The sequence below is a fragment of the Aythya fuligula genome, chromosome 1 (assembly GCF_009819795.1).
Source record: "Aythya fuligula isolate bAytFul2 chromosome 1, bAytFul2.pri, whole genome shotgun sequence".
NCBI lineage: Eukaryota > Metazoa > Chordata > Aves > Anseriformes > Anatidae > Aythya > Aythya fuligula.
Window position 1 is genome coordinate 65,290,368 of NC_045559.1, and position 13,265 is coordinate 65,303,632.

General features: G+C 41.1%; 1 protein-coding gene across 1 annotated transcript in view; it reads left to right on the top strand.

Annotated features, from left to right (window-relative positions):
• Positions 1 to 13,265, top strand: part of CACNA1C (calcium voltage-gated channel subunit alpha1 C) — a 432,625-nt gene that overhangs the window by 330,766 nt on the left and 88,594 nt on the right. Inside the window, 5 exon segments of the mRNA XM_032187967.1 lie at positions 3,850 to 4,057; positions 4,897 to 5,017; positions 6,981 to 7,095; positions 8,209 to 8,329; positions 8,447 to 8,516. Coding sequence (XP_032043858.1) covers positions 3,850 to 4,057; positions 4,897 to 5,017; positions 6,981 to 7,095; positions 8,209 to 8,329; positions 8,447 to 8,516 — 635 coding nt within the window.

Sequence of the window (13,265 nt, forward strand, 5' to 3'; positions counted from 1 at the left end):
CAAAAAGCAGGGAAACTGGTGAAAGTATGTAAGTAGGTAGCCTAATCTTTATATATTTGTGTGGATTTTCTATGGTAAACACCAAGCGCAAACAAATTCTGGGTGCTTTCGGATGATACACTTCTAGGAAAAGCCCAAATACAACTCCCTAATATAAAAGAAACAAAGACACCATCAGATGAATAAAACATAATTTTAGAAACCATATTTAGAATTTCAAGAGCAAACATTTTTTCCAAGATTATAAATACTCTTTGAACCATTGTCTTGTACATTAGAGAGGCAGTCAATATAATCTATGTTTTATTCTCCCTAATTTTTACAGCGCTGTGTGGAAAAATTTTCCTTTACTGAGAGAACACAAATAATTTTCTCTTTATACACAGTACTTTACTGCTTTATAAATCCTTGTATTTAGTCCTTTATACTTTGAAGATAAATCAACTTGTTTGCAACAGTATACTGAAAATTGATATTTTAAACCTAAATCCTGTCACTGTTAACTGTAGGGAGGAGAGATGGGGCGCCTTTTTGTGTACCTACTTTCAAAATGGTTTTATATTGGATGAACAGTGTGGGAAGCTTTCCCACAATGAGGCTGCCAGCTGTTGCTACTGTTTTAAGCTCTGCATCTGTGATTGCCAGTATCATAAAGACACAGTGGAAAGCAATGAAGAGGAGAGGGAAGAGAATTAAACACGGCATTAAGGTCTAATCCAGTTCTGCAATTGATTTCTATGTGAGATGTTGAACAATCCGTTTAATATTTCTGCATCTTATTTCTCCCTTTTGAAACAGGGATCATAATCATGTCCTACATTCACTGGCGTCTTCGGAGATGCTAGGAAACACATTCATTTCCCTATAGGTCTGGGCAAGCATCAGTGCTTTCTTTTTTTTACCTCCCATTTTATGCTGCCTGGTCCAAATTCTCCAATTCCACCCTGCAGTGCCATGAGATTTATTTTAAGTGTTTGTTTGTGGTTGTTTTTGTTTGTTTGTTTGTTTTGTTTTTTTCTTTGTAGTGTATTAACCAAAGACAACAGAGTGGTCAGAGACTTTTTCTTTGTTTGGACTTCTACTATTCGTAACCTAAAAGCTATGTGTTTCATTGCGTAACCCCAGATCTCACTTTGAGGGGGTGTTCAAGTTAGCTCTGCAACCGCCTGATGTTGCAGGTGGTAACCTCAGTTCAGGCTTCAAGAATGCTGAGATAAGACCATCATTATTTCCACATCCTAGTCAAGTCAAGCCTTCCTTATCTTCTCCTTTTCTCTTTTCCTCTCTCTCTTTTTTTCTTCCCCTTATTGGTTTGTTTACTTTTCTAATGGTGCTGTATTTCTAGGTAGCACTCAGAGCACAGATAAAGCAGCACTAATCTTATCACCAGGTCATCTCAGTTAATTGCTTTAAAGTTTGAGAGTTACATAAGAAACTGAATCTCAGGTATTGAGCCATTTGTAAGAAATGCAGAGCTGATAAAAGTCTGTACAGTTGTGCTCTGAGATAGCAAGGCATTTAAGCTTTAAGTGAGTCATTGAGACTATTCAGATGTGTAACAGCTTTACTGTATGCCTCTTAAGGACACTGCTAGAAAGATCTAGAAAAATGTGTGTCCTGGCTGACATTGGAGGGCTTGAAGATATTCTGGTCCCCATCCATTTCTGGTTTAAGGATGCTAAATTCAGTCCAGTTTCATCAGAATTTGTTTTTCCCTTTTTCTGTGTTATTTTCCCTTCTTCCCCAAGTGTGAAGCTGTAAGCATAAACACAAACACAGTGAGCTGTTACATTGCACATTTAATGCAGGCCTTTGGTGGCACTGAGCCCACAGCTTCCATGCCCTTACCTTTGCTCTGTAGGTTTACATTGCTCATCTCTAACTGCAGCTGAACTTCAAAGCGCTCTCGTTTTCTCTGAAGTGCTGAACCTGGGCTGGAGGGAAACATCACGGTTCTCTCTGAAGTTCAGCTCTAGGAGATGAACTGGTTGCTGAACTTCAGAGGACATGGCAGTATCCCCTCTGCAGGTCAGACTGCTAACCTTTACAAAGTATTTGGGCCACTCAAACATTCCTGCAAGGGGACAAGGAAAACCTTCTTGCACTAACATTGTAAAAATACTATTTTAAGGGGTATTTTAAGAGACTGTCTCTACTGACTAAACTGTCCTCAGAAAAGACAGATCTGTATGTAAGAACTATCAGGCTTCCTCCAAGGAGTGGGAGTGCTAGATATGTCTGCCATCCTTCTTAAGTAGAGCTTATTTCTCTAAGGAAAATATGTCTAAAAATTCAGTCTTTTAAGGACAGAAAGGTTCATTGTTGCGGGCTTTCAGAGAAGGGAGTAGAGGATATTGACCATGGTGGGATCTCAAATCATGGTAGTCATAAGAGACAATGCTGGAAGGAAGACTTAGGGATCACAGGGAAGCATTACTGGCTTGTTGACTTTGTGCAAGCCACCAAAGCTTGCTAGTAATGTGCATTCAAAATCAGGTGACTGGAAGATGACAGCTGATCTTAAACCTAGTCTGAAAGCTCTGTCACACTCAAAGCTCCCTACAATAAAAATGTTCTTGACATACTAAGCTGTAGGGTAAGAGTGGTTGAGCAGATGCAGGACTGAAGTGGAAGTTGCTCCATGGGTGATGTGTTGATTCTTCAGAAAAATTCCAGCATTTCTCCAACACATGGCTTCTGTGCTGCCTGGAGAAGAAAGCAAGCAAACAGAAATGTTGAAGTGGAGCATGCTACCAGTGTCTCTTTGAACCTTTAAGTGGGACCACAAGGGCAAGAAGATCATTTCCCTGTAGCATACATCAGCCTGATCTGGGCACAAGCCTGAATAAACTGTGGGAGAGCAGGTCTTAGCCATATTCTTCTCTTTAATTGCAGCTGTTCCAAAGGCAGAAGTGTCAATTGTCTGTCAGTTGTGTTAGGTCAAAGATCATTTTTTCCTTTTCTAAGGAGCTGGTCTAAGTGGGCTTCACCTTAGTCATATCCAATAAATTAATGCTAGTCCCAGAGAACGGAAGAAACATCTCTTGGTTTTGGTCATTGTGATCAGCTGGTACCTTGGTGTCCTGGGAATCCTGGAAATGTCTTGGCCAGCTGTCTTTGAATCTAGCTCTAAGCCCTTCCAAAATGTTCTGCAGCCTGCCTGAGAAAGTGTAAAGGGTTTGGTACCCAAAAAGCAGTGACAGTGTGCTCTTCCAATAGCAAAAGAAACTAAGGTCCTTAGGGATGTGGAGTCTTCCTTTAAGAGTCCATGTAAAACAAGCATTGCAGGATGTGAAGGACCTTTAGTATCTTCCTCATTCTTCTCAGTCCCGGAAAGCGTAGCAACCTCTATTTATGAGTGAGTCCAAGTGCATACTCACACCAGATTTTGGACACATTTGTATTTGCATCCAAACTGTTTCCCCATCTGCTCCTGCTAGTTATTACAGGCCATTCTCTGGAGTGAGGTATTCTGGCAAGCCATAACATCTGTGAGTGTTGTAATGAGGTTGGTTAGAATGTAACTCACTGAAGCAGCAAGAACTAATCACTGTATATTGATATAAGATTTGCAGAGACATAGATGGAGAGTGCTGCAATAATCTTCTGGGTGTGCGTATGGGGTGGGGGTGGAGGGAATTGTGCATGTACATGTGTGGTAGTAAAATTACTCATTAGCTGTGGTAGGTCTCATTATCTTAGGGAAGCACATCAATGATTCACTGCTTAACAGGGTGTTTGGAAATGCCTGCTTATACACAGAAGGCAGCCTGAACCAATATCCTGTGCAGGCCATGAGCACCTGTCTTGGAGTCAAGAAATTTTAACTGCCTCTATTTTCTCTACCAGGTATTGGAACTCCCTGAGCAACCTTGTGGCTTCACTCCTGAATTCAGTTCGCTCCATTGCTTCCCTGTTGCTGCTCCTCTTCCTCTTCATTATCATCTTCTCCCTCCTGGGGATGCAGCTCTTTGGGGGCAAGTTTAACTTTGATGAAATGCAGACCAGGAGGAGTACATTTGACAACTTCCCCCAATCCCTCCTCACTGTGTTTCAGGTAAGAGCATAAGTAGCGCAGATGGAACTTGTGATTACAGCAGAACATTGGAACATTGTGATTACACAGAGAGACACAGACCAGGTCCTGCACCATTCCTCTGCCACCTGGCAGTCCCTGAGACAGTACACCATGCTAATAGCTCTGGGAGCATGGCACCACTCTGTGTTGCCAAGACAGAGATATCCCCTCCCAAAGTGGGGAAATAAGCTAAAGCCCTTGTGTAAAAAGGCCACCAGGGCTTCTCAGGGTCATACAAAAGAATGGCCATTGCCATGTCCCAGGACATTGCCAGCATGCCAAATCCCAACCCTTCATCTCCCACAGTTCTGGGCAACAAATATCTGCTCACCGCACCAGAGAAGAAATTAAACAGCAGTTAAAGTGACTGTAGTTTTAAGAGTGATCAGTCAAGAGCATCAGGATCACGATTTCACGTGCAAGGTGAAAGGAAGTGCCAGGCTGTGCTGAGTGCTGTCCTCAAAGCTGTAGGTTGCACAGCTTGTCCAAAACAACAGACACATGGGAGGGAAGTGCCTGGAAGAGGTGGGAAGACTTAAACAAAGATGTCTTGGAGAGCCATTTGGGTTCAACCATCAGTCTTCAAGGGAGCATCTCTGCTTTTTTTTTTTTTTTTTTTTTTTTTTTAAACACTTTGGGTGCCCTTTATACATTCTCTTTTTGTTTTTAATTTGTGGAATGGATACAGCCAGAGCCTCCAAACATCTTGGGGGAGGGGGTGATCTCTAGGGGAGTAGATATCTTTGTGTTAATGGGGTTTTCAAATTCTCTGTGTGGTCTAACACTGTGTCCCTTATTGGTGGGAATGTGTCATTTAGATCCTGACTGGGGAGGACTGGAATTCGGTGATGTATGATGGGATCATGGCTTATGGCGGCCCCTCTTTTCCAGGAATGTTGGTCTGTATTTACTTCATCATCCTCTTCATCTGTGGAAACTGTATCCTTTGATGCTACTCTTTTCTCCAAGTGGGGCTGAATTTAAAGTCACCCTTTACTATTTTGTTGTATTAGAAAATAATGAATTTCATGCCTTACATCTTTACCTTTTCCCTAGCTCTGGATTTTGGCTTTGCACTACGAAATGTTAAACAAGTTCGTTTAATTTTAGCTAGTGCTAAGTCTTCAGGCATATAAACAGTTGTAAGAGCCAACTACGTGCCAGTTCTGTACGCCAGCTTTTATTTAGTATCTTCATGTGTTTAGTGCTTTTATTTTTTATTCCCCTTAATTCACTTGTAGGTCTTTCTTTCCTGCCTTCCTCATAAACTAATCTCTCTGTCTACCTGCGGTTCTTACTATGTATTTTTGCTTTAATTGCCATTTCAATAACATATTCCATGTGCTTTTATCCAAGCCGTATGTGGAATAAAAATATGTATAATCTACAATATGCTATATACAAATGCTGTAATAGGAGTAACATATGTTTGACATAATAGATTTATGTGAGATCATATATTAACTCATGTATAAACGAACAGGAACCATGTTCCATTTCACTTACCACAATCTGTGTGTTCTTCAAACAGAAAATCGTGTACTCTTTTGTCTACCAGCCTGAAATGATATTAAGTAACTTCAGTTCTCTCTGGCTTCAAGGTGAAGTGAGGGCACTGTACATAACCTAGAGGTACAAAGCACATTGCATGATTAGACTATGAGTTTCCTTTCATAGGAATTTGCGTATAACATAGTGCTATGGTTCTGTTCCATATCTGTTTGCTCCAAATTTGTTCATGGTTGGATTCTGTTTCCCGAACAAATAGCCCTCCTGTGTCAGAGGCGACATCTCTTTTTATACCGAGTCTTCTATAAAGCCAGCTTGTAGTCTCAGCCCAGCTCTTCTGGCTTCTGCTCATAATTCAGATCTCTCAAACCCCGTTATGTGACATTTTGGTTGACCTGCATGCCCTCTCTTCAAAGTGAGATGGTGCAATTCCACTTATCTGAAGGTCAAGAGAGGCAGTCTGCCTGACAGCTTAAAAAAGCTATAATTTGGATCACCTTATGAACTACAGGGGAAAATGTGAGCCAGCTTCACATGCTGGCTGACTTTGTAGCCATTAGACCTTGGAGCTCAGTGAGGGCAGTGGCTATAATTCCAAGCTAAGCCTTAAACTGGAGGTTACTTAGAAGTTATCATGGTGTAATAAGACCCACTCTGAAGAAATGTATAAAAGAATCTGGTGTTCAGATTTGTAACATGAGATCTGAACAATGACTGGCATGTCAAGAAAGCAGTTGATTGCTTACCCTTCAGCTTCATGTGCTTGGCTGGCTTATAATGGGGCTCCCATACATGGGCTCTCTGCTAGGAGATGGCAGATTTGTCAGCTCAACACTTTGCTACTCAACTCAAATGAATTTCTTTTGATCCCCTCAGAAACGCTATCCTTACCGTCCTTGAAACCTACCAATGTCTGTGGGAAAGGCCCTAATGAGGTCGTTCAACTCAAATATGTAGTCCAAAATTGGAAAACCCAGGTGTCTAATGGTATGAGGCTCTTGAATGTGCATGCTTTAATAAAAAAAAAACTCAGCCTTCAAAGATGAAAAGCATCTAGAGCTCCCCTTATCCTCAGTGGGATTGGTTGCACAAAACAGGGCTCTTTAGGGAAACCAAAAACTGAAATGTAAGTGCTTAAGTCTGGATCTTGGATCTTTTCTATCAGTCATTCTGTTGTAAAATTTTGGAAACCCCACATAGTGTGTTAGACATTTGGTTGGAAGGTGTAGGTTTGTGCATGCTCAATATGTGTGCACTGAACATTTGTGTGAATTGAAAGTTTGGAAAAGCGAAGAGCTCTGATGACAAGTTGCTAAAAAAAATCAATTAAGACACCTTTGGTATAATGTTGTTCTGCAGTTTTCAAAGCCTGTTTTCTTTAAGTAGCATACAGATATCCTGCTGAATGTATTTTTGGCTATTGCTGTGGACAACCTTGCTGATGCCGAGAGTTTAACATCTGCACAGAAAGAGGAGGAAGAGGAAAAAGAAAGGAAAAAGTTAGCTAGGTAAATCCATATGCATACATCTATCTACATTCATATACATGCATTTGTACATGTGTATATATATACATGCATACTATGCACATATCTATGTGCAAGTATCTACATACATGTAATACGTATAACCTTTCTGTGAGTGTATATAGATTATATATATATATATGATTAATATAACTATATATAGAATTACGTTTAATTTTTTTTTATTATTTTTTTTTTTAAGTAAAAGAATTCAAACTAAAAGACAAGATGTTGTCAGGAATTGGGAATCTCCACAGTTGCAAAGATGTGAGCAGAGAAAAGAAAGGCTGGGTGACTGATGAGATTTCAGGGCATCAGTGGATAATGAGTGTGAAGTGGTTTCAGTGTGACAATCCCATTTGAATCTTCCTCTTGCCTTTTGATTGCTCAGAACCACAAGGCGTATTTTCAGATTCCCATGACACAGGATTCAGAGGCTTCCTTCTCTTTTGATGCCACAGGCTAGCAAAGGACTCTGGCCAGTTCTATTAGTGTTTCTGCACTCTTAGGAGACATGAGTTTGGTGTAGAGCTTCTCTGTCATTCTCTGTTCTCCGCAGTGGGGAAGCTTCTCCTTACTGGTTATTTCTCACTTTCTTCCAGGCTGCTTGGAGGGGTTCTCTTGTGCAGATCTTTCTGCTCTGTCCTGCACACCAGTCAGGAAGGTTTCCTTCCCTCTGGAAATGCAGTGATGGGCAAAACTTTGCAGGAAACCTAGTGGAAGTCCACAAGAGAGGGCTTGAAAATGTTTCATGCCATTGTTGCTGGATGAAAGAAGAAGATACCTAGTCATAGACCTAGAGTGTGCATATACACAAACACACAGGCACTTCCACAGATGCATGCACGCATGTACACACACACCCATACACACACGCCATCAAGAAAGCTATAAAATAAATGAAATTAGAGCAGTCTCTGCCTTTGCCTGCAGATGAGGACAAGGTGGAGCCACTAATATATAAGCTGGACTCAGAATGGAGGTGCCAGCCAGCTGATCATTTTCATGGTGTGTGCTGTACTACATGAAGTTCCTGAAAGGGAAACAGCTTTTCACCTTTGTAACTGTTTGCTTTTTATCTTGTCAAATTGTTAGGACTGCTAGTCCTGAAAAGAAACAGGAGATAGAAAAAACAGCTGTGGAGGAGGAGACAAAGGAGGAGAAAATTGAGCTGAAATCAATCACTGCTGATGGAGAATCCCCGCCTGCTACCAAGGTCTGCTGCCAGCCACCACTCTTTATGCAGTGATGGCATGAACAGCTTGGGTTTCTGAGGGAATGAAAACTCTGCCTTGTCTGATAAAGGCTTTTTCTCTTCTTCTGTTTCTGTTAGATCAACATGGATGATTATCAGCCCAATGAAAATGAAGAAAAGAGCCCATATCCCACAACAGAAGCACCAGGTATCTCTCAGTTTTCTCTTATTCTCGATTAAAAGAATTGAAGCTCCAGTTGCTAGTGCATATATAACCAAACTGTGGTAACAAGCACGCTGAACATGCAATGCCTTCATGATGGGAGAAGAAGATGCACTTGGAATCATAGAAAGGTTTGGGTGGAAGGGGCCTTTAAAGACAGACTATCTAATTCCATCCCCCCCGCCATGGGCAGGGACACCTCCCACTAGACCAGGTTGCCCACAGCCCCACCCAACCTGGCTATGTATACTTCCATGGAGGGTATATCAACTTCTCTATGCAACCTGTTCCAGTGCCTCACCACCCTCTGAGTGAAGAATTTCTTGTGAATAACTAATCTTAATCTACCCTCTTTTAGTCTAAAACCATTCCCCCTTGCCCTATCACTACACTCCCTGACAAAGTCCCTCCCCAGCTTTCCTGCTGGCCCCCTTTAGGTAATAGAAGGCTGCTGTAAGGTCTCCCTGGAGCCTTCTCTTCTGCAGGCTGAATAACCCCAACCCCCTCAGCCTGTGTTAATAGGAGAGGTGCTTCAGCCTTCTGATCATCCTTACGGCCCTCCTCTGAACCCGCTCCAACAGGTCCATGTCCTAATGCTGGGGGCCCTAGACCTCAATGCAGTACTCCAGGTAGGGTCTCATAAGAGTAGGGAAGGGTAGGGTAGGGTAGAGTAGAGTAGAGTTGAGTAGAGTAGAGGGGGAGAATTGCCTCCCTCACCCTGCTAGCTACACTTCACTTGCCCACGTTTCCTTCAGAATCCTTGTAGTAATTAGTTGTACTTGATTTGTTTCTCTGTTCATCACACATTACATGACTACAGCTGTATTTTCAGTCTACTTTTTCATTACTCTGAGGTCAGGGAAGACCCACAACAGATACTTATGAAGGGAAAAGTGCTGAATGCCTTTTTGCACTTTTTTAATTAAAAAGGACAGTGTGGCTATTAATATAATTCAAAGGCATAAGCTCTTAGCCTAAAGTTGGTAAAAAATGAGCTAGAGCATTAGACTAATTTTCAATTCAGTTGGACCTAATTAACTTTGTTCTTAAATACTTTTAAAAAATGATTGAAGCAATCTCAGAACATGGAACAGTTTTTCTCTGAGAATTTTTGAAGGCTGTGTCTTTAAAATAGTGGGTAGGGGTGGAGCAGAGGAATTACAAACTAGTTAGTTCAACTTCCATCCTTGGAGAAGTGTTGGAACAAATGATTAAACAAGCTATAAGACTGCAAGATAAGAAGACTAGCAGGAACATGGATTTGCCAAGAACAAATCACATCAAACCACTTTCTTCTGTGAGGGGCTGAAAAAACTTGAAGACAGGAGAGAAGTAGATATCATATGCTTTAACTTTGCTAAGGCTTCTGACTGTCTCTTATAACATTTTCATAAACCAGAAAGGAAAGCATGGCTTAGGTGATTGAGAGAGAAATTGGTCAAACCCTCTATGTGGAGATTAGTGATGGCACAAGTGAGGTACTATGGCTCAAAGGCCCGCCCTGAGTTCAGTTCAGTTCAATGTTAATGACCTGAGTGATTGAAGAGGAAATATGCCTATTGCATTTGCAGATGACATGAAGCTAGGAGGGATAGGAAGCATGCTGGAGGACAGCATTAGAATTCAAAGAGCTGCTGAGGAACTGGATAAATGGTCTAAATAAAATGAAAGCACTAGGATCTACGTAGGCAGGAATAAATAATTCAAAAATAAAGGATCCTAGGTGATATTAGTAAGGTAACAGTGCTTGAGAAAAGAATCTAAATCCTGTGATCACAAGCTCAACAGGAGTCAACAACATTTTGCTGCCTTTCAAAAGGCAAACAAGTATTGAGATTATAAGCAGTGAAAACAAGACTCTTTACTCCCTTTATGGATTTCTTCTAACAGGCCAATGAAAGCTAACCAGAGCAAAACAATTCTTTTTCTGTTAGCAATTGGTAAGATCTCAACTGAGATTCTGTGTTTTATTTTGGGTGCTCTACCTAAGAGAATCATAGAATGGTTCAGGTTGGAAGGGACCTTAAAGATCATCTAGTTCCAACCCCCCTGCTGTAGTCAGGGACACCACCCACAAGATTACTTTGCTCAGGGCCTCATCTAACCTGGTCTTGAACACCTCCAGGGACGGGGCATCCACGGCCTCTCTGGGCAACCTGTGACAGTGCCTCACCACCCTCTGAGTGAAGAATTTCCTCTTAAAGAGAAGTGGGGCTGGATTGGAAAGAGTCTAACAGGTCATGGTGAACGCAATGCAGGAAGGAAACAGGAACTAATATTGAAAGAACTGTGCTTGTTTGAGTTATGAAAGACAAGAGTAACATTTTCAAATGCATAAAAGGTTGTTAGAGGCAGGAGGGAAATTATCTCCATCTCCATTGTGAATAAGAGAAGTAACAGATTCACACCTGGCAAGGATTTTCTAACAGTGAAGACTAGAAAAGATTGTGAAGAAGGTTGTGGAAACCCTGCATGTTAAGAACAGGTCAGAAAAGTCAAAAAATCTGCCAGAAAAGGCTTGAATATAATAGTAAGTTGATCCTAGCTTGGAAGAAGCATGAACTGGAGAGCCTTTTGTTGTCCTTTCCTGCTCTGCCCTTCTTCATTTCTATGATAATGTAACAGGCTGTAATAGGTAATAAATCACGTTCCCTTCTATTGTGTGATTCCTAATAAATGTCTGTTAATAGGTCGATGTGACAGAGTAAAAAAAAAGACACAATAGTTCACTTTAAATAGATGGACAAGAGTTTCAGGCAGGCAAAAAAGGAAAACTTCATTGAATTTGATTTTCAGTACAAAAGATCTGTGCATTTGCTATACTTGTATTGATCCATATTTGTAGCCTATTAATCAGTAACAGACTGTTTCCAATACCATGCAGTACAGTTTTAGCAGTTCCTGAAGCAGATCACTCTGTTTTTAATCTTCCAAACACCTCTGTAGGCACAGGGCACTTACTGCACACCCATCCCCAGTTGCTCATGTGTTCTGAGGAGTCTTTAGTCACAAGCATAAATTAAAACAGGCAGAGGTAGTTCTGTTTCTGTTTTTCAGCTAGCTTGGATTTGCAGACCGTTATATTTTTTCAAGTGAAGATACACCCACCTGTATAGCAAATTTAAGCCTACTGATAATAGAATTATGTTTTAGTTACCTTCTGTAGACAGCTTAGAAATAGCCTAGCATGACAAAAGCTGTATCTACATTTTTGTCTATTTGACAAAATCTGTATCTACAATTCATGTCATAGATGTTTTATCTGCAGCCATTCTGCAGTGTAGGATTAGAAGGCAGAAAATTAAGTAAAGACATTTTAAAACTCCTGCCTTGGAGTACCAATCCTTGGATTGGCATATTTTTGAACAGAACCTGACATTTGAATGGATGCTCCCGTCTCCTAAAGCATTATCAATGCAAAGGGATAGCATCTTGGTAGTTTGCCTTTCTGTAATGCCATTTCTAAACAGGCTCCCATGGTTGTTCCCAGAATTGTTTTTCTACTCTTTGTGAAGAGTGAAGTTACTTTTTCTCTTTTCCAAGCTGGAAAGAGAACTCTGAAACCCCCTTTTTTTTTTTTTCTTTTTTTTTTTTTTTTCCCCTGAAATGAGTCTCTACTGGCTCACACAATTGTCTGACCACTTCTTTCAGAGTTCACGGAAGTTACCACAAGGCTCAGATGGAGTAAAGTTTTGTAAATCACTTGTTAGATACTATTTAGAATAGTCATCTACTCCATTCTGCAGTATGAAGCTCAGAAACACCAAGGCCCTCTCAGAGCTGGTATGGCACATCACATCTGTCTTGCGTAGTCAGTTCTGGGGAACCAAGCTCTAAGGCTTTCTCTGGCATTAGCAAGCAAGAATTTCCCAATCCCCACATGTACCCTGTCCCTTCATCAGCTCCCTTGTGGCTGCAGACCAGCCCAGAATCCTTCTGCTGATTGCTGTGCAGCCACATGCAGCCCACCTGGGAAAACCTGTTTTCTGCCCGTTTCCCACATGTGGATCCATTTCAGCTGTTGTTGGAGGGAAACGTCTCATTGCTTCTTAGATGCAGTCAGCAGGTTCTACCCATTTTCAGAATATGATTTAACCTTCCCATGGCTGTGTATTATTCCAACCTCTGAAAACATCCTTCAAGCTAACCCAATGTACAGAAACAACTAAAAAGGTTGATTTATTTGTTTTCCCTTTATTCTCAATCTACCCCCCTCTGTTTCGGATTAGTTTCTATTGCCTCAACCAGAGTTTTCTCAATAACCCCTTCTGACTGTATTTGCTCCATGGTGTAGCTCTTAACCCCCAGAATACCCTGTGTACTTGCAGCTCATCCGTTCACCTAGCCACTTTGCTGGAGGGAGGGACTAGTTCTTCCAGAGATTTGTGTACACTAGAAGGATTATTATGATGACATGTTTATTATAGGAAGACAGGGAGCAAGTCTTGCAGTCTGGTACAGAAACAGACAAAGAATTCAGAACGTCAGATGAAGGTAAAAGCTTGGGATGATTCATGGAAGCTTGAAGCAAAGCAATGTCCTTGCCCAAGAGTTCTGGTCTTTGTATAGTAAAATGAAAAAAAAATCCTCACCATTGAATATATCACTGATGCTGCACTATAGCTTGTTTGTTCTTATGGCTTCACAGCCAAAGGATGTAACTGTTCTAATGAAGTATAACTCAAGACGACAGCCCCAGATTTAAATTTCCTTGAACTTCAGGAGAGTTCAAAA